The 17,638-nt window shown below is 47.7% G+C and overlaps 1 protein-coding gene across 1 annotated transcript in view; it reads left to right on the top strand.

Annotated features, from left to right (window-relative positions):
* Positions 1-6,204: 6,204 nt before the first annotated feature.
* Positions 6,205-17,638, top strand: part of LOC308584858 (MAM and LDL-receptor class A domain-containing protein 1-like) — a 35,662-nt gene continuing 24,228 nt past the window's right edge. The window contains exons 1-5 of the mRNA XM_081190066.1: positions 6,205-6,325; positions 9,426-9,653; positions 12,119-12,174; positions 12,927-13,076; positions 16,293-16,555. Of these exons, the coding sequence (XP_081046192.1) occupies positions 9,595-9,653; positions 12,119-12,174; positions 12,927-13,076; positions 16,293-16,555 (528 nt within the window). The 5' untranslated portion in view covers positions 6,205-6,325; positions 9,426-9,594. The remainder of the gene's footprint in view (positions 6,326-9,425; positions 9,654-12,118; positions 12,175-12,926; positions 13,077-16,292; positions 16,556-17,638) is intronic.

Raw genomic sequence — 17,638 nt, 5'->3', positions numbered from 1 at the left:
GTTGTGCCAGCAGGAACCTCTGGCTTTTGTGTGGCTGGAATGCCGTCCTGCATTACAGAGGCAAGAGTTGGCCCTACTAAGCATCTTCCAAGACAACAATGCCCACTTACACCACAAAGAACTCATAACCCACCTGCTCTCAGCAGACAGAAACATCATAACCAGACACTGGAGAGACCAGTCATGAATAAACATGGACCAATGGTACCAAATAGTATGGGAAACAGCCTTATTAGAAAAATTAACCAATAAACTGAAACTGACATGGGGACAAATAGAAGAAGACGCCTTCACCCTGGTGTGGCTCCCCTTTATCACATACTGAAATATACTCAGAGTCGAGTGTGGATTTCACTCTCTTTATTCAGCTCATAGTGGTGAGGAGGAATGAAAGTTCCCCCAAAATATCTGCTTTATATACATTATTTACACAATGGGCCGCACGTGATTGGCTAATTCCAGGATTCTCCCGTAGGCCAATCAGGTTGCGGATTCACTTCTACCTGGAGCTGGATTGGGTGGCTCCTGCGGACCAATCAGACTGCTGCATTGTTCTAGGACCAATCAGACTGCTGCCTTTTGGATCCTATTCAACTCAGTACATAACACATACACAGCCCAACAAGACAACGACAAAAACCCACCAACAGCATACAAATCAATATGGCTAACCTGATCCAAAACACCCACCCACCCCACTCACACACGAAAACAAAGACCACCACAGCCAACCACAAATGAACAACCACACTCTAGGCCAACCCCAACCTCTCTCACCACCAAAGGAACACAAGTGAACAGCAGAGAACCCGCACAAGCAACGCTGACACCAAACCCTACATATATCAAGTAAAATAGAAACATCGCCACCCGACCCCACCCTCACCCATCTTTCCTCCCTCCACCTCCTTCCCCCTTTTCTTCCTAATGTCTCAACAAATGAAACTGACTTGTAAAAAATAAAAATAAAAAAATTGTTATGTGTTGAAAAAATACAAGAGAGAGACATTGCACATACCTTTGTAAACCAAGAAAATCTTTAATAAAAATACATTATTAAAAAAAACCAGAGGCAAGAGTTGCCTCCAATGCTCCGCCCACTATTGTCTCTGGCCCCTCCCACCACAGGAATGTGGCCCTCAGAAGGTTGCTCACGAGGGAATGTGGCCCTTGAACAGATAAAGTTTGCCCATCTATAATCTTTTTTTAAAAAAAAAATCAAACTTTAAAAACAGAAGTTTACAATTTCTGTTCTTTCTCAGTGTATCAGGTGATATGACCTTAGATTGATTAATCTGTATTTCTGTTCTCTGCCAAAAAAAATTTCTCACATTTCATCCCGTTACTGTATCATTGAACGGAGGTGTATTGCAGTTCCCGATCAGAAAACCACTATTTCCCCCCTTCCTTATCTTGTGAGCCGCTCCAGTGATCTCATGTCTCACGGAGAAGTAGCTGAGGTTTGCAAAGGTTGCAAGAGGCTTTTGTTTTCCTCCCCATCAGTGGCGTAGTGTGGGGGGTGCAGGGGGGTCGGCCACACCGGGCGCAACATCTGGGGGTTAGGGTTTAGGGGCGCAAATCCACGGGTTAGGGGGCGCAAATTACTTGCCTTGCCCCGGGTGCTGACAACCCACGCTACACCACTGCTCCCCATCCTTTAGTAACGCCAACTGTTTCCTGTGTGCTCAGAGCACATGTTTCCTGCGCAATTGAGCACGGGCCATTTCTCCTTCCAATCACCGTGCCGTTGCAGGACCATTAGAGTTCACACCAGAGACCCACGCCTCTCTCTGCTACTCCAGACAGAACAAAGTTTGTCTCTTATCTCAGAATCCTCCTGTTTTGTGCCAGCCCTAATGGGAACAGGGAGGTGGGCAGATCCATTAGGGAACATGGTTTCTTGTCCATGGAAGGTTAACATAATGAGGAACAAGTCATTTCCAAAGCTTTTAATCTCAAGGACACATCGGTGAACATCAGAGATCACACACATTTCCGGAGGTGAGAGCCGTGTGTCCTTGCCTTGCCTAGCAAAACCTCGCAGCTGGAGATGGAAGCTCACAAGAACCTCAGCCCTGGTCCTACACAATGCAAACTCACTCACAGCAAAGGAGCGCAAATCCTTAAGGATGCACTCCTAACCATCCTTATTTATATAATATCAGTGGAAACAGTTGGTCTTGGCGCTTTCAATTTTAACCTGAAGATTGCCACTTGTCCAGTTTTAATTTTAATTGTTTGAATTGATTGTGGGATGTATCTTAATTGATTGATCGCTTGTATTATGCACATTGTCTTATTTATATGATGTTAGCAGCTCTGAGCCCGGCTTTGGCCGGGGAGGGCGGGATACAAATAAAAATTATTCTTAAATTATTTATTTATTTGCTTTCAAATAACTCATGAAACGTGGTCCAGGACCGGACCAGAATCCAAAGGTTCCGCTAGGAGTCAGTCCGACAGGGCCGAGGCAGGACATGAGGCAGGAAACCAGGCAAGGACAGGTACAGGATCTGGCTTAAAGCAATGTTGCTCCCACAACCTGGGACAGGGTCCGACAGCCTTTTATCTTTGTCAGGGTAACCTCCCTGTCTCGCCCGAAGGCGAGCACTCCTCCTGCGAGTTCTCAGGTCTCTCCTTCTCTCAGCCATGAGTCTCTGCAGCTCAGGAGACGTCGGTGGGTGACTAGACCCAGAATCCGCCTCCTCCTCCCCTGACCCAACCAGTAGTGGAGCAGCTGTAAGTGATGGCCCAGCTGGAGGCAACGAGGTAATCCCCGCATCTGGAGCCAGGGCAGGATCAGGCCCCTGACTCAGCCCAGCTGGTGCTTGTTGCAGGGGAACCTGTGCAGACTGGGGTGATGCCTGAGGCAAAGGATCTGGTGCAGACTGAGACTCCTCTGGTTCCGAGTCCCAGGCCATCACAGATTTCATAGAATCATAGAATCATAGAGTTGGAAGAGACCCCAAGGGCCATCGAGTCCAACCCCCTGCCAAGCAGGAAACACCATCAGAGCACTCCTGACATATGGTTGTCAAGCCTCTGCTTAAAGACCTCCAAAGTAGGAGACTCCACCACACTCCTTGGCAGCAAATTCCACTGTCAAACAGCTCTTACTGGCAGGAAGTTCTTCCTCATGTTTAGGTGGAATCTTCTTTCTTGTAGTTTGGATCCATTGCTCCGTGTCCGCTTCTCTGGAGCAGCAGAAAACAACCTTTCTCCCTCCTCTAGGTGACATCCTTTGATATATTTGAACATGGCTATCATATCACCCCTTAACCTCCTCTTCTCCAGGCTAAACATGCCCAGCTCCCTTAGCCGTTCCTCATAAGGCATCGTTTCCAGGCCTTTGACCATTTTGGTTGCCCTCCTCTGGACACGTTCCAGTTTGTCAGTGTCCTTCTTGAACTGTGGTGCCCAGAACTGGACACAGTACTCCAGGTGAGGTCTGACCAGAGCAGAATACAGTGGCACTATTACTTCCCTTGATCTAGATGCTATGCTCCTATTGATGCAGCCCAGAATTGCATTGGCTTTTTTAGCTGCCGCGTCACACTGTTGGCTCATGTCAAGTTTATGGTCAACCAAGACTCCTAGATCCTTTTCACATGTACTGCTCTCAAGCCAGGTGTCCCCCATCTTGTATTTGTGCCTCTCAATTTTTTTGCCCAAGTGCAATACTTTACATTTCTCCCTGTTAAAATTCATCTTGTTTGTTTTTGCCCAGTTCTCTAATCTGTCAAGGTCGTTTTGAAGTGTGATCCTGTCCTCTGGGGTGTTAGCCACCCTTCCCAGTTTGGTGTCATCTGCAAATTTGATCAGGATGCCCTTGAGTCCATCATCCAAGTCGTTGATAAAGATGTTGAATAAGACCGGGCCCAAGACAGAACCCTGTGGCACCCCACTAGTCACTCTTCTCCAGGATGAAGAGGAACCATTGATGAGCACCCTTTGGGTTCGGTCAGTCAGCCAGTTACAAATCCACTGAGTGGTAGCATAGTCAAGACCGCATTTTACCAGCTTCTTTACAAGAATATCATGGGGCACCTTGTCAAATGCCTTGCTGAAATCAAGGTAGGCTACATCCACTGCGTTCCCTTCATCTACCAGGCTTGTAATTCTGTCAAAAAAACGAGATCAGGTTAGTCTGACATGACTTATTTTTCAGAAATCCATGCTGACAATTGGTGATCACAGCATTCCTTTCTAGGTGTTCACAGACTGTTTGCTTAATGATCTGCTCCAGAATCTTCCCTGGTATTGTTGTCAGACTGACCGGGCGGTAATTATTTGGGTCCTCTCTTTTCCCCTTTTTGAAAATAGGGACAACATTTGCCCTCCTCCAGTCTGCCGGGACTTCGCCTGTTCTCCAGGAATTCTCAAAGTGGTTCTGAGAACCAGTGGTTCTGAGATCACATCTGCCAGTTCTTTTAATACTCTTGGATGCAGTTCATCTGGCCCTGGAGACTTGAATACATCTAAACTAGCCAAGTATTCTTGTACTATCTCCTTAGTTATTCTGGGCTGTGTTTCCTTTGCTGAATCATTTGCTCCAAATTCTTCAGGTCGGGCATTGTTTTCTTTATCGGAGAAGACTGAGGCAAAGAAGGCATTGAGGAGTTCAGCCCTTTCTGTGTCCCCTGTTTGCATTTCACCATCTTCTCCTCTGAGTGACCCCACTGTTTCTTTGTTCTTCCTTTTGCTACGAACATACCCATAGAAGCCTTTTTTGTTGCTTTTAACCTCTCTAGCAAGCCTGAGTTCATTCTGTGCTTTAGCTTTTCTGACTTTGTGTCTATACGTGCTGGCTATTTGTTTGAATTCCTCTTTGGTGGTTTCCCCCCTTTTCCATTTTTTGTACACATCCTTTTTTAATCTTAACTCAGTTAAACGTTCTTTAGATAGCCACCCTGGCTTCTTTAGGCACCTTCCATGTTTCCATCTCATTGGTATTGCCTGACGTTGTGCTTTTAGTATCTCCCTCTTAACAAACTCCCAGCCATCATGAACTCCCTTTCCTTTTAGTATTACTGTCCATGGGATCTCACCCAGCATTTCCCTAAGTTTTATGAAGTCGGCTTTCTTAAAGTCAAGAAATTGAGTCCTAGTATGCTTGGCTGCTCCTTTCCGATGGTGATGCATCTCATCAGCAATTACAAGAAAATAGTTGTTTCTGGGTTGTTGTTGTTTTAAAAAACCACTATTATGGTTCTGGACTTGGAGCTTTGCTCAGGGGCGCCGACTTATAAAAAATATTGGGGGGGCCCATACCGGGGTCCATACTGGCGGCAGGATGGCAGTGGTGCTTTTGCATGCAAGAACCGGCCTGCCCTCCCCAGGCTTTGCGCCGGGAGGCGGCCACCCCCTCCTACCAACGTCACCTTAGCCGAACCCAGAAAAAAAGCCCCGCTCCGACGGCGGGAACTCCCGTCCTCTCCATTCTCCCCTCACCCCGGTCCCTCGCCGGCGACGAATACGCCATTCCTCGGCCCCTTGGCTCCATTCCTTTCTAAAGTCCCGCCGCTGGGGGTCTTCCTCTGACTGACCGACCTGCCCGCCCCTTCTCAGGAGCTCCCGGTCACTTCGGGAGGCGCGCGCCGGAGTCCCCTGCGCGGTTTTTGGCAAGGTGCCTAATAATTTTCTTAAATTATTGGGGGGGCAGAGCCCCCCCAAACGAATTTTTGAGGGGGCTCGGGCCCCCTCAGGCCCCATGGAGTCGGCGCCTATGGCTTTGCTGCATGTCTACTGCAAGGGAAGCAGATAAGAAAACTGTCTCCAGGTTGAAAATGTCCTGTTTATTCACCACTGGCCAGAGGGAGAAGTTCATGCCTGCCTCTGCTCTTCTGTGTTACTCTTACTTTCCCGGTGTGTCCCCTGTGCTGCTCTCATTCTGCTATTGGCTTCCTAAGGCGATGGACCCACACTGTGTTCCAGGGGTTGGCAAACCCTTTCCATTGATCTGTGAAGCCTGGGAACCCTGGGGTGTCTTCAGCGTGACATGATCTTGTGGCTGAAACCCAAGAGTAAGCAACTTCTCCAGCTCCACTTGCCGATGTACAAGTGTCCTCATCGCATTTCTTGTGCCGTCTCAATGTTTTAAGAGTCTTTTTTGTTGTTGTTGTTCAAATGAGGAGGTTCTGCTGTTTTCGAGCCAGCAGGTGGCAGCACAGAACCGGCCTTTTGCTTTCCATTCCTTTTTTGGATGCTACCTTGTCAGTCTCAAGAGCGCTTTCAGCAGCAGAAATTGTGGTGGAGCAATAGATGGGAAATTGCACGACATGAAAAACTGACCTGGTACACCCGGTTTTTGAAAGGAAAAGCAAAGGTAACATCTTTTGTCTCAGTTTGGTGGGCTTTTATTGAATGCATAAAAAAGAGAGGTCACATTTGTCTCTTTCACACGTCTCTCAATTAATTTGGGATTGTTGGCATCTGTCTGTCTTGGGAGACAACAGAGGAGTGCGCTTTTGGGGCTGAGGTCAAACTGTTTGAAGGTTCTAGTTACAGGTAGGTCTAGCTCACTGGAAGGACAAATTGTGAAGCTGAGGCTCCAAGACTTTGGCCACCTCATGAGAAGAGAAGACTCCCTGGAAAAGACCCTGATGTTGGGAAAGATGGAGGGCACAAGGAGAAGGGGACGACAGAGGACGAGATGGTGGGACAGTGTTCTTGAAGCTGCCAGCATGAGTTTGACCAAACTGCGGGAGGCAGTGGAAGACAGGAGTGCCTGGCGTGCTCTGGTCCAGGGGATCACGAAGAGTTGGACACGACTAAACGACTAAACAACAACAGCCGTGTTGGTCTGCCGTAGTCAAAACAACAACAACAACAAAATTCCTTCCAGTAGCACCTTAGAGACCAACTAAGTTTGTTATTGGTATGAGCTTTTGTGTGCATGCACACTGATATGCACATGGTATCTGAAGAAGTGTGCATGCACACGAAAGCTCATACCAATAACAAACTTATTTGGTCTCTAAGGTGCTACTGGAAGGAATTTTTTTATTTTAAGGTTGCAGCATCTTCTGTGACTGCAGAGAACGATATGGGAGAGACATGTTTTGTTGCATCTGGGGCAGATGAAGGTGTCTGGTTGTTCTGCTGCAGATGCACCACGGCGTTTCTTCTCTCTGTGCCCCTTCCAGCGCTCATTCCTCCTCTGCTCACTGCCATGGATGCACAACCTGACTGCCTGTTTCCAAGCACTGTGGTTGTCTGATTCCCACATGGTGGGAATTGGTGTTGCCAGCCTTCTGTCATGTTTGCAGACATATTCAGATATTATCCATCCCCGTATTTATAAGGCAGAGTCGGCCACACCTGCTGTTCTCTCATTTCTCATGATGTTACTTTCATCTCACCTGTCTGTATCCTATTGCAGAGATCTGGATAACTAGCGTCATCATTTTTTCTCAAGGCAGTCCTGTTTAGGGAAGCTTTTAATGTTTGATGCATTACTGTATTTTAATATTTTGTTGGAAGCCGCCCAGAGCAGCTGGGGCAGCCCAGCCAGATGGGCAGGGTATAAATAATAAATTATTACTATTATTATTATTATTTAATGTAACTTCACGTGCCAGCCTTTATTCGGTTCAGTTTTTAAGTGTTTCTCTCATAAAGTTCTCTTTCGTTATTTGTGCTATAAGAATAGAATTTAATTGAAAAAACACTTTAAAGAGAGAGTGCAGAGACTGCAAACAAAATCAAAGTGAGCCATGCCATAGGAGGGTCCCTGTGGGTTCTGGCAAGGGCTGATGGGGGGTTTGGTCTGGGGATACCTGGAGGGCAGCCGGTTGGCAAAGGCTTCCATGTGCTGTAGTTCAAAAGAGAAAACTCTGGGAAGTGAAGAGGCAGAGCCCCAGCAGCCAGCGAGGCTGATCTGTCTCTTCCATCCACCACCAGCTCCGGACCATGATGAAAGGAAAACCACCTGAGCTGCAGGAAAGGGCTGCGCAGTCACTGAGCACAAAGCGTACTCCCCCCACGTCTCCTCTTCCTTTATTTGACAGGTAGTCCTGCTGGGAAATTTTGAAGACGTCTCCAACAGACTCGAGGAGAAAAAGATGCTTCTCTCCATCTTACATAACCAAGAGGAACAGCAGCCACCCAGCTTGCTTTGTTGTTGTTTAGTTGTTTAGTCGTGTCTGACTCTTTGTGACCCCCTGGACCAGAGCACGCCAGGCCCTCCTGTCCTCCACTGCCTCCCGCAGTTTGGTCAGACTCATGTTTGTAGCTTTGAGAACACTGTCCCACCATCTCGTCCTCTGTCGTCCCCTTCTCCTTGTGCCCTCCATCTTTCCCAACATCAGGGTCTTTTACAGGCAGTCTTCTCTTCTCACGAGGTGGCCAAAGTCTTGGAGCCTCAGCTTCAGGATCTGTCCTTCCAGTGAGCACTCAGGGCTGATTTCCTTCAGAATGGAGAGGTTTGATCTTCTTGCAGTCCATGGGACTCTCAAGAGTCTCCTCCAGCACCAGAATTCAAAAGCATCAAATCTTTGGCGATCAGCCTTCTTTATGGTCCAGTTCTCACTTCCATACATCACTAGCTTACCAGTCGGGCATTATTTTTATTTCATGAGGTGAATAAACAACCGACGGGAAGACATGCAAATATACCGCAGGAAGCAATTCAGGATGAACGATCAAGAAACAGGAGGAGCCCAGTGTCCCACATCCCTAGGGCTGGCAAAGGGGCTCTGGATCAAAGAGAGTCCTGCTCATTTCTGCCTGAAGGCAACTTGCATGTTCTGGAAACTTGTGACCCAGCTAGCCGTTGGCCTGAGGCACCTCTCCCCAACCCGGTGCCCTCCAGATATTTTGGCTGCCCAGGGCTGACGGAAGTTGTAGTCCAGTACAACTGGAGGGCCCCCAATTGGGCAACGTTGGCCTGAGAGACCATCTCCCCCTTTTGAGATCCTGTCTGGAGGGATGCTGCCATTCAGGGAAAACAGTGAGCCTTGTAACGCCATTGATGGCAGGGTCAGACCACACGACCGTTCTCTCTGTTGGAACCCATGTAAATGAGCTTGTGTGTATGTGTGATTTGGCTGTGTGTCAAAAAAATCTAGTGAATTCAGCCCTCTTACACACACACACACACACACACACACACACACACAGTAACTTAAAACGTTGTGCTTTCCCGACACCCACAACTTGAAGGATCTGTATGTACTGGAACTTTCATGAGACTCGGTTGAACAGGTGCAAATCCAGTGGGAACAGCAGCTTCCTGGGAGATCTGCACAGGTGGAGTGGGGTTTTGGGCTCTTAGTCATCCTTCTAGATTTGGCCACCAAGCCCAACTTAAAACTTCACTCTGCATTGGGACCCTGGTCCTGAGAGGGTAGGCAGAAAGAAGGGGGTCTTCCTGAGTGAAAACTAACAGCCACCTTTCCATTTTCCGCTTGCTCACACCTGCCCAGACGGGTTTTTATGGCCGCCTCCGCTCAGCCCAGCTCCTCTTACGGACAGGTGACTCTGATACTGTGGCTGTGACAGGTGACGTTCTCACTCTGCTCCTGGCTTGCAAAGGCGATGGATTAAGATTATGTTGAGGGCACCAGAAAGAGTTTTTTGTTCATCCAATGCAGCATGGGAACCCAGCAGATTATCGGGTTTCTCCTCTGCCTCTCGGTGACAGATATCAAAGGGTAAGTTATTCTGTCTCCCACATCCTGAGTTCACTATCCTCCTGCCAAACATAAAATGCACTTTTCCACTGCATGTCAAAGAGCGGGAATCATCCTGTTCCAAGTCCAAGTCCAAGGCGGACCCTGGATATACTTTGGGAAGAGGACATTTCCATCCCTTCCGCCGAGTCAACAGCCAAGTTACCCATTATGTCAAATCCTTCTGCCTGTTCTATTATTTCTGCTTCTTGACTTCTTGCTTGAACAGGCAGCTTTAGACTCCTGGGCACAAAACAGTTATGCTTCTTTCTTTTTTTTATGGGATTGCATGTTCTGCTTCTGTTGTGCATTGTATCCTTCCTTGGAGTCGATCAAGTTGGATGGTTATGTCAATATTGTTAATAAATAAATAACCGCAGATGCTTTTATACGGATAGCTGGCAATGTACATTTTGCATTCCGCTAGTTAGCAGTCTGCATACGGTTGCAGAGAGCAAATATTCATGGCTAACGGTCCCCACCGTGAAAGAGCTTCAGCTCTCCTCACATTTAACATAGTCTCTTGCGGCATCTTGAAGACAAATGTATGATGTCATAAGGTGTGAAGGAGTGATATGAACAACCCCTTGTTAAATCCTTGGAGGCAAACTGCACAGTCACATAAAGTAGGGTATAAATAGTTGTTTACACCTTTCTGTAAAACAACAGCAAAAAACCCAGCTCTTTTGCAGGGGAGGGGCTTTAAAGGAGAAGAAGGGGAGAGGTGCAGTGATTTACCCTTCCCATGCTTACAGTTTCTTTGCTCCAAATTGCCCCCTCCCCAAACAATTTTTCTCTGCTAAGGCAGGAGGTGGGGGGGGGAGCTGCTTCCCTCCACCCACCCACCTTCCCTCCCCTATTGTTTTTAAGCACTGTCACCATTAACAGCTTCAGTCCAAGGCCAGCTGCACATGGTTTTGCTCCACTGCCACAAGTGGGATTTGCCTAGACCTGATGATGGAGAAAAGAGAGAAGATTTTCTGCAGCTGTTTTAAGATTGGAGAAATGTAGCAAAGATAGCGGGAGAGCCCAGGCAGGCATTCCTTGGGGGGGGGGTGCTGTCCATACATCCATTCAAAGCCCCTGGTATCAAAGTGCAACGTTTACACTCCCCTCCTTCAATCCAAAATTCCTCCTGCCCTAAATTACCGTATTTTTTGCTCTATAAGACACACCTTTTCCTTCCTAAAAAGTAAGGGGGAATGTGTGTGCGTCTTATGGAGCGAATGCAGGCTGCGCAGCTATCCCAGAAGCCAGAACAGCAAGAGAAATCACTGTTCTAGTTTCTGGCTTAGCCGTGCAAAGCCTCCGCAGGGCAGCGGGGAGACTTCATCACTGATGGGTTGTCCTTCTCCCACCTTGTAGAAAAGCCCGCAAGAGCCATGCTCCCTTTAAAGAGCGCACAGCTCTTGGCTGGCTTTTGTGGGAGGTGGGCGAAGGGACAGAGGGCAGCGTAGCCACGCGCAGCCTCTTCTGGGCAGGGGGGGCCTTCATCCCGCTGCCCGGGAGAGGCTTCACGTGGCTATCCCAGAAGCCAGAACAGCAAGAGGCTATCCCTCTTGCTGTTCTGGCTTCTGGGATTCAGAATATTTTTTTCTTGTTTTCCTCCTCCAAAAACTAGGTGCGTCTTATGGTCTGGTGCGTCTTATAGTGAAGGAATGGGTTTCCCAAACCCAAAACTGACTGTGCAGGCATTTTTAAACTGCACCAAAATCCCCATTTCTCCTTAGCTAAAATGCATAAACTTTAGCCGTTGAGCAAATGCAAAACAAGAACACAGCTCTCTCCCTTATCAGTTTGACGGCAAGACTGGCCTTGACTTTCCCAGTAGAACAGACACAGACATATCTTATGTTCTGACCACAAATGACGGGGAGACCCAAGTCTGGGACTAACGCCAGAGCATGTTCTCGGAAGTAGTGACCTTTTGCTCCAAGATAGGAGTAGGAACAGGAATATCCTTTTATGGTCAGGAGTGCAGGAAGGAAGATCCTTTTATGGTTGAGAGTACCAGAGCAGGAACATATGTGATGTCAACCTGCATACATAAGCTGACGTGGTTGGAAGGAGGGAGAGGGTGCCTGGAGGATATAAATACTGCATGAAACTTGTCATTTCTTTGGACTTGCTGTGGACTCACCACGCAAGTGCCTTCTGCTATCCGGAGAGCAGAATAAACTCTTTCTTTGAACCAACTCGGTGTCATTTTGACTTCCTTCCTCCTGTCCCGGAGCAACGCAGACCCAGTCAGTGAACTCCAATAAGGCTACATTTCTTGGTGCGTTGGCCGGGAATCCTTGTTCTCTGAGGACAGGACTTTCTTCATTCTCTGAGTGTGTCGTTTATACCTGACTCTGGTTGTTAGATCTCTGGGTTCTAATTAAAAAAGCAAAGCGATTCCTGCAAGTCTGCCTACACCTGACCTAATCTGCTTACATCTCTCCTAGCAGGGCAGAAGACCGAGTTCCAACCCTTACTAGGGATGCCTGGGCTTATGACACAGGTAGGCACCTCTCTTGGCAACTCTCCTTTGTGTAACGGCTCCCGTTGCTCCTGCCCAGCGGCCCAGGGAGCCCCACGCCTCCATCTCACGATGCTTCTGTGCACGGCTGTCTTTAGCATATGCACCGCTGGGGTGCAAAGATCCAGCCAGCGCCCCCAAATGTAGTTTAGCCCCCGAGTTAACTTTTTATTATGCTTATGTCAGAAACCATGCTTACGCCTAGTTTACGAAAGAAGGGAGGGAAAAGAAACAAACTTTTTTGTTTGCTCATTTCTTTACAATACACGTATACTTAAGTATGCAACACCACCACACTTAAACTTATAAGTATTGTTTAGGCACCTACTTAAGAGAAACATCAGTTCTGTCAAAGGTGCCATTGACTCACCGCGCTGCCGCGTAGCAGCTCAATACAATACGTAACATAATATTTTGATGTAAGAGTTAATTTTGCGTGCACAGTGCCATTGAGAATGACAAGCGCCGCTGCTGGCGTAGCGCGTCTTTGGTAAATGTGCGCACAAAGTTGAAAGTCCTTTAGCGAAACAGGTATGCATTTCAGTAATACCTAGTTATATACGTGTTTTGTTTTTCTAGCTTGATCAAAATTATTTATTATTTCATGACAGGTAGATAGTTAAGAGCTTAGGCGGCTTCAGCGGTGGGCTCCTGGTACCCCCCAGAATTCGGGACCCGGGTGCCCTGCACCCCTTGCACCCCCGGGTAAAGACGCCCCTGCTTCTGTGTTCCAGGCATCCTAGCCAGCTGCGACTTCAATGACAACCTCAATCCCTTTTGCAACTGGAAACAGTCCTATAGCAGTAGCTTTGGAAGCTGGATCCGGCGTAGAGGTGGAATGCCGACCCTCGGAGCAGGCCCAGAGGGGGATTATCCTGATGGAAGTAGGTGTTGGTTTTGTGGCAACGCAGCCAAAGATCCACCAAAGGGGGGGGGATGGGGGACGGAGGGAGGGAGAATATATGGGCAGATGACCTGGAGGAAGGAAGGAAGGAAGGAAGGAAGGAAGGAAGGAAGGAAAGAAGGAAGGAGGTGTTCATCCAATCTGCAGGTGACACCAAACTGGCAGGGGTAGCTAATGCCACAGAAGACAGAATTGGGATTCAAGATGACCCAAACAGACTGGAGAACTGGGCGCAAGCTAACACAATGAATTTCAATAGAGGCATATGTAAGTTTCTGCACTTAGGCAGAAAGCAGTTGCACAAATGTAAGATGGGGGACACCTGCCAGTCGTACAGGTGGAAATAAGTTTGAACAATAAGTTGTGAGGCCTCTGCTTCCTATACAGTGCCTTGGTTTACGAACTTAATCCGTTCCAGAAGTCCATTCTTAAACCAAAGTGTCCTTAAACCAAAGTGTGCTTTCCCATAGAAAGTAATGCAAAATGGATTAATCCATTTCAGACTCTTAAAAACAACCCCTAAAACAACAATTTAACATGGATTTTACTGTCTAGCAAGACCACTGATCCATAAAATGAAGGCAATAATCAATGTACTGTACTATAAAATGAATAAGACGGTATTGTAGATGATAAAAATTAAAATTATTATTTTTTCTTACGTGCGCTGATGATAGTCATTGTTTGGATGGGGAAGCTTTTATCTATTTCTGCAGTCACACAATCAACCACTAGTTGAACTGGGTTCCACACAGTCACAAAAACGAAGTCACAAGGCGCAGTCGCAAGTCAGTCCCATAAAACAAAGAACAAGTCACAGTAAAAAAAAATGAAAAAGCCACACAAACAAAAATGCAATTTTTTAAATAAAAAATAGCAAAAACAAAAACTCCAAATATCACCTCTGTGTTGTGTGGGTGCTCAGGACTCAACAGCTGACAGACTCAACAGAAAGCCATTTGCACATGTTGCCAGGCCACCAGTCCATGCAGAATGTAAAAAGGTAAAGGTAAAGGGACCCCTGACCGTTGGGTCCAGTCACGGACACCCTATATATAGAAAGGATCAAACCAGTGATATTTGAAGCAGCAGGCAGGGCCCATGACTTACATCACAGGCTAATGGTCAGGGATTTGGGTAGCTGTAGTGTAACGTTATATAGCAAGCCCCCCCCCCCAACCCTCCTTGCCATCAAAGACCCAAATATTCACCCACCAGCGGACTCAGTAAGCTTTGGGGAAAGAATTTTGTTTATTTCAGACCAGGATTTATATATAGTAGTACCTTGGTTTACGAACTTAATCCGTTCCGGAAGTCAGCTCTTAAACCAAAGCATTCTTAAACCAAGGTGTGCTTTCCCATAGCAGCGGGGAAATTTACGAAAGGAAAACACTCAATAGGAAGCGGAACATGTTCTGCTTCCAAGGCAAAGTTCACAAACCAAAACACCTATTTCCGGGTTTGCATTGTTCTTAATCCAAGTTGTTCATAAACTAAGCTGTTCTTAAACAAAGGTACTACTGTAATATACTAGGATTAGTAAATATTATATAAATTATATAATATATTAGGATTCGGGGATGTGGGTGGGGCTGTGGGTTAAACCACAGAGCCTAGGACTTGGCAATCAGAAGGTCGGCGGTTCCAATCCCCACGACGGGGTGAGCTCTCCTTGCTCAGTCCCTGCTCCTGCCAACCTAGCAGTTTGAAAGCACGTCAAAGTGCAAGTAGATAAATAGGTACCACTCCGGCAGGAAGGTAAACGGCATTTCCGTGCGCTGCTCTGGTTTGCCAGAAGCGGCTTAGTCCTGCTGGCCACATGACCCGGAAACTGTACGTCGGCTCCCTCAGCCAATAAAGCGAGATGAGCGCCGCAACCCCAGAGTCCACCACGACTGGACCTAACGGTCAGGGGTCCCTTTACCTTTACCTATATTAGGATTAGGACTTTATAAGAATGAGTCCTGATTTTGCTGTTATTTTACAGCATTTCTCAGCGTTCTCTCCTTCGCTGGAGGTTTTTAGGCAGAGGTTGGATAGTCACCTGTCAGGGATTCTTTACTTATGATTCCTTCATCACAGGAGATCCCTTCCATCTCTGTGGTTCAGCATAACTTTCCATTTCTCCCTCCATGCTATCATATTTGAGCTTGTTTGCTACGATTATCTGACTTTGCATCACTTCCTGCGCAGTCCGAAACCCAGTCCATCTATTCCAAACCCTATTCAGCTCAGTCATGTGACTTAGGGCCCAGTCCCCCAAAACTTCTGCTCACACGCACAGTTCAGCTGGCAGCAGCCCCTCCCAGAGTCTCCTGAATGGAGTTTGGGAAAGGGTAAGTTTTTCCGGCAAGGCTTCTGTGTCCAGGGCAGCTGTCTCCCAGCTCACCTGGTACGCAGGATGAGACCCTCCCTGCCCGCAGACTGTCTCGCCAGAGTGGTGCATGCTCCGGTTATCTCCCACTTGGACTACTGCAATGCGCTCTTCGTGGGGCTACCTTTGAAGGTGACCCGGAAACTACAACTAATCCAGAATGCGGCAGCTAGACTGGTGACTGGGGGCAGCTGCAGAGACCACAAAACACCACTTGAAAGACCTACACTGGTTCCCGGTACGTTTCCGAGCACAATTCAAAGTGTTGGTGCTGACCTTGAAAGCCCTAAGCAGCCTCGGTCCAGTATACCTGAAGGAGCGTCTCCACCACAATCATTCTGCCCGGACATTCAGGTCCAGCTCCGAGGGCCTTCTGGTGGTTCCCTCACTACGAGAAGCCAAGTTACAGGGAACCAGGCAGAGGGCCTTCTCGGTGGTGGCCCCTCCCTGTGAAACACCCTCCCACCAGATGTCAAAGAGATAAACAACTACCGGACTTTTAGAAGACATCTGAAAGTAGCCCTGTTTAGGGTAGTTTTTAATGTTTGATGCATTACTGTATTTTAATATTTTGTTGGAAACTGGGGAAGCCCAGCCAGATGGGCGGGGTATAAATATATTATTATTATTATTATTATTATTATTATTATTATTATTATTATTATTATTATTATTATTATTATTATTATTATTATTCCTGTTGTCAGGACCCCTCTGCCTGTAGCTCTTGCATTCCATCCTAAAGCGCTTGCTCTCTGCTTCCAAGCAGAGGCCCCAAAGGAGAGTTTACAACCTTTCTGTGTGTTTCACTTCTCCTTCCAGAGGGCTATTTCATCTACCAAGAAGCCAGCAACCTCCTTCCCTTTGACACCACCACCCTTGAGAGCCAGGAGCTTGTGGTCTCCGGGGAAATATGCATCGATTTCTGGTATCACATGTCCGGCTCAGAGGATTCAAATGAGCTGAAAGTTGTCATCTTGACCGATGAGGACGAATTCATGTTGTGGCATCGAAAGGGGGTTCAGAGCACAGACTGGCTGCATGGGTCCATATCCGTGTATTTCTTGAGAGAGAGGGACATCAAGGTAAGGCATATGAAAGCACTCTGTGCTGTATACATGGCTGGGGAGCGTGAAGAGAAGGAAGAAAGCAGAATGGTGCTTGCAAGTTCATCAACTACCGTATTTTTTGCTCTGTGAGACTCACTTTTTCCCTCCTAAAAAGTAAGGGGAAATGCGTGTGCGTCTTATGGAGCGAATGCAGGCTGCGCAGCTATCCCAGAAGCCAGAACAGCAAGAGGGATTGCTGCTTTCACTGCACAGCGATCCCTCTTGCTGTTCTGGCTTCTGAGATTCAGAATATTTTTTTTCTTGTTTTCCTCCTCCAAAAACTAGGTGTGTCTTGTGGTCTGGTGCGTCTTATAGAGCGAAAAATACGGTACATTAATTTAGGGTTACCGGACACCCCCCGTTTCCAGGGACAGTCCCCAAATTGGCAAATCTGTCCCCGGACAAATTCTGTCCCCGGAATGTCCCCAGATTTGCAAATCTGTCCCCGGGAAACGTGGCAGCGGCAGCCTCAGCAGCCCGGAGCCAGCCTGGTAGTGCAGTTGGCTCTGGCTGGCTTCAGGAGCTGCTCACTGCTGTGACACCCGCCATTTTGCCTTGCTGGAAGTCCCCATATGATGTGTTGCTCACAAGACACATCATATGGGGACTTCCGGAGAGGAAAAATACCATGGCAGTGAGCAGCTCCTGAAACCAGCCAGAGCTAACCGCACTACCAGGCTCGCTCCGGGCTGCTAATTGCCTCTGCCACCGCCACTGCCGAAGGGGAACCAGGGCCGTCCGGTGGTACAGATCTCCTGCCCCCTTCCCCCTTTGTTTTGACTGATTGGGGGAGGCTCGGGAGTTGCAGGCAGGTGAGCATTGCCCAGTTTTTTTTAAAACTCTGCGCATTTATGTTTCACAGGGTGGGAAAGAAGGACTTTGCACCTTGCCTGGCAGAGAAACTGCACGCCTTGCACCTCTCCTGGACAACGGCCACCTGCCCACGACTCCCGAGCCTCCCCCGATTTGTCAAAACAAAGGGGGAAGGAGACCAGGGGAGGCTCGGGAGTCATGGGTGGGCGGTGCACCATTGCCCAGTTTTTAAAAAACTCTGCGCAT

Source organism: Podarcis bocagei (assembly GCF_964188305.1).
Source record: "Podarcis bocagei genome assembly, chromosome: 4".
Classification (NCBI taxonomy): domain Eukaryota; kingdom Metazoa; phylum Chordata; class Lepidosauria; order Squamata; family Lacertidae; genus Podarcis; species Podarcis bocagei.
Note: the sequence above shows the minus strand (reverse complement) of the source record. Positions and strands in the feature narration are given on the sequence as shown.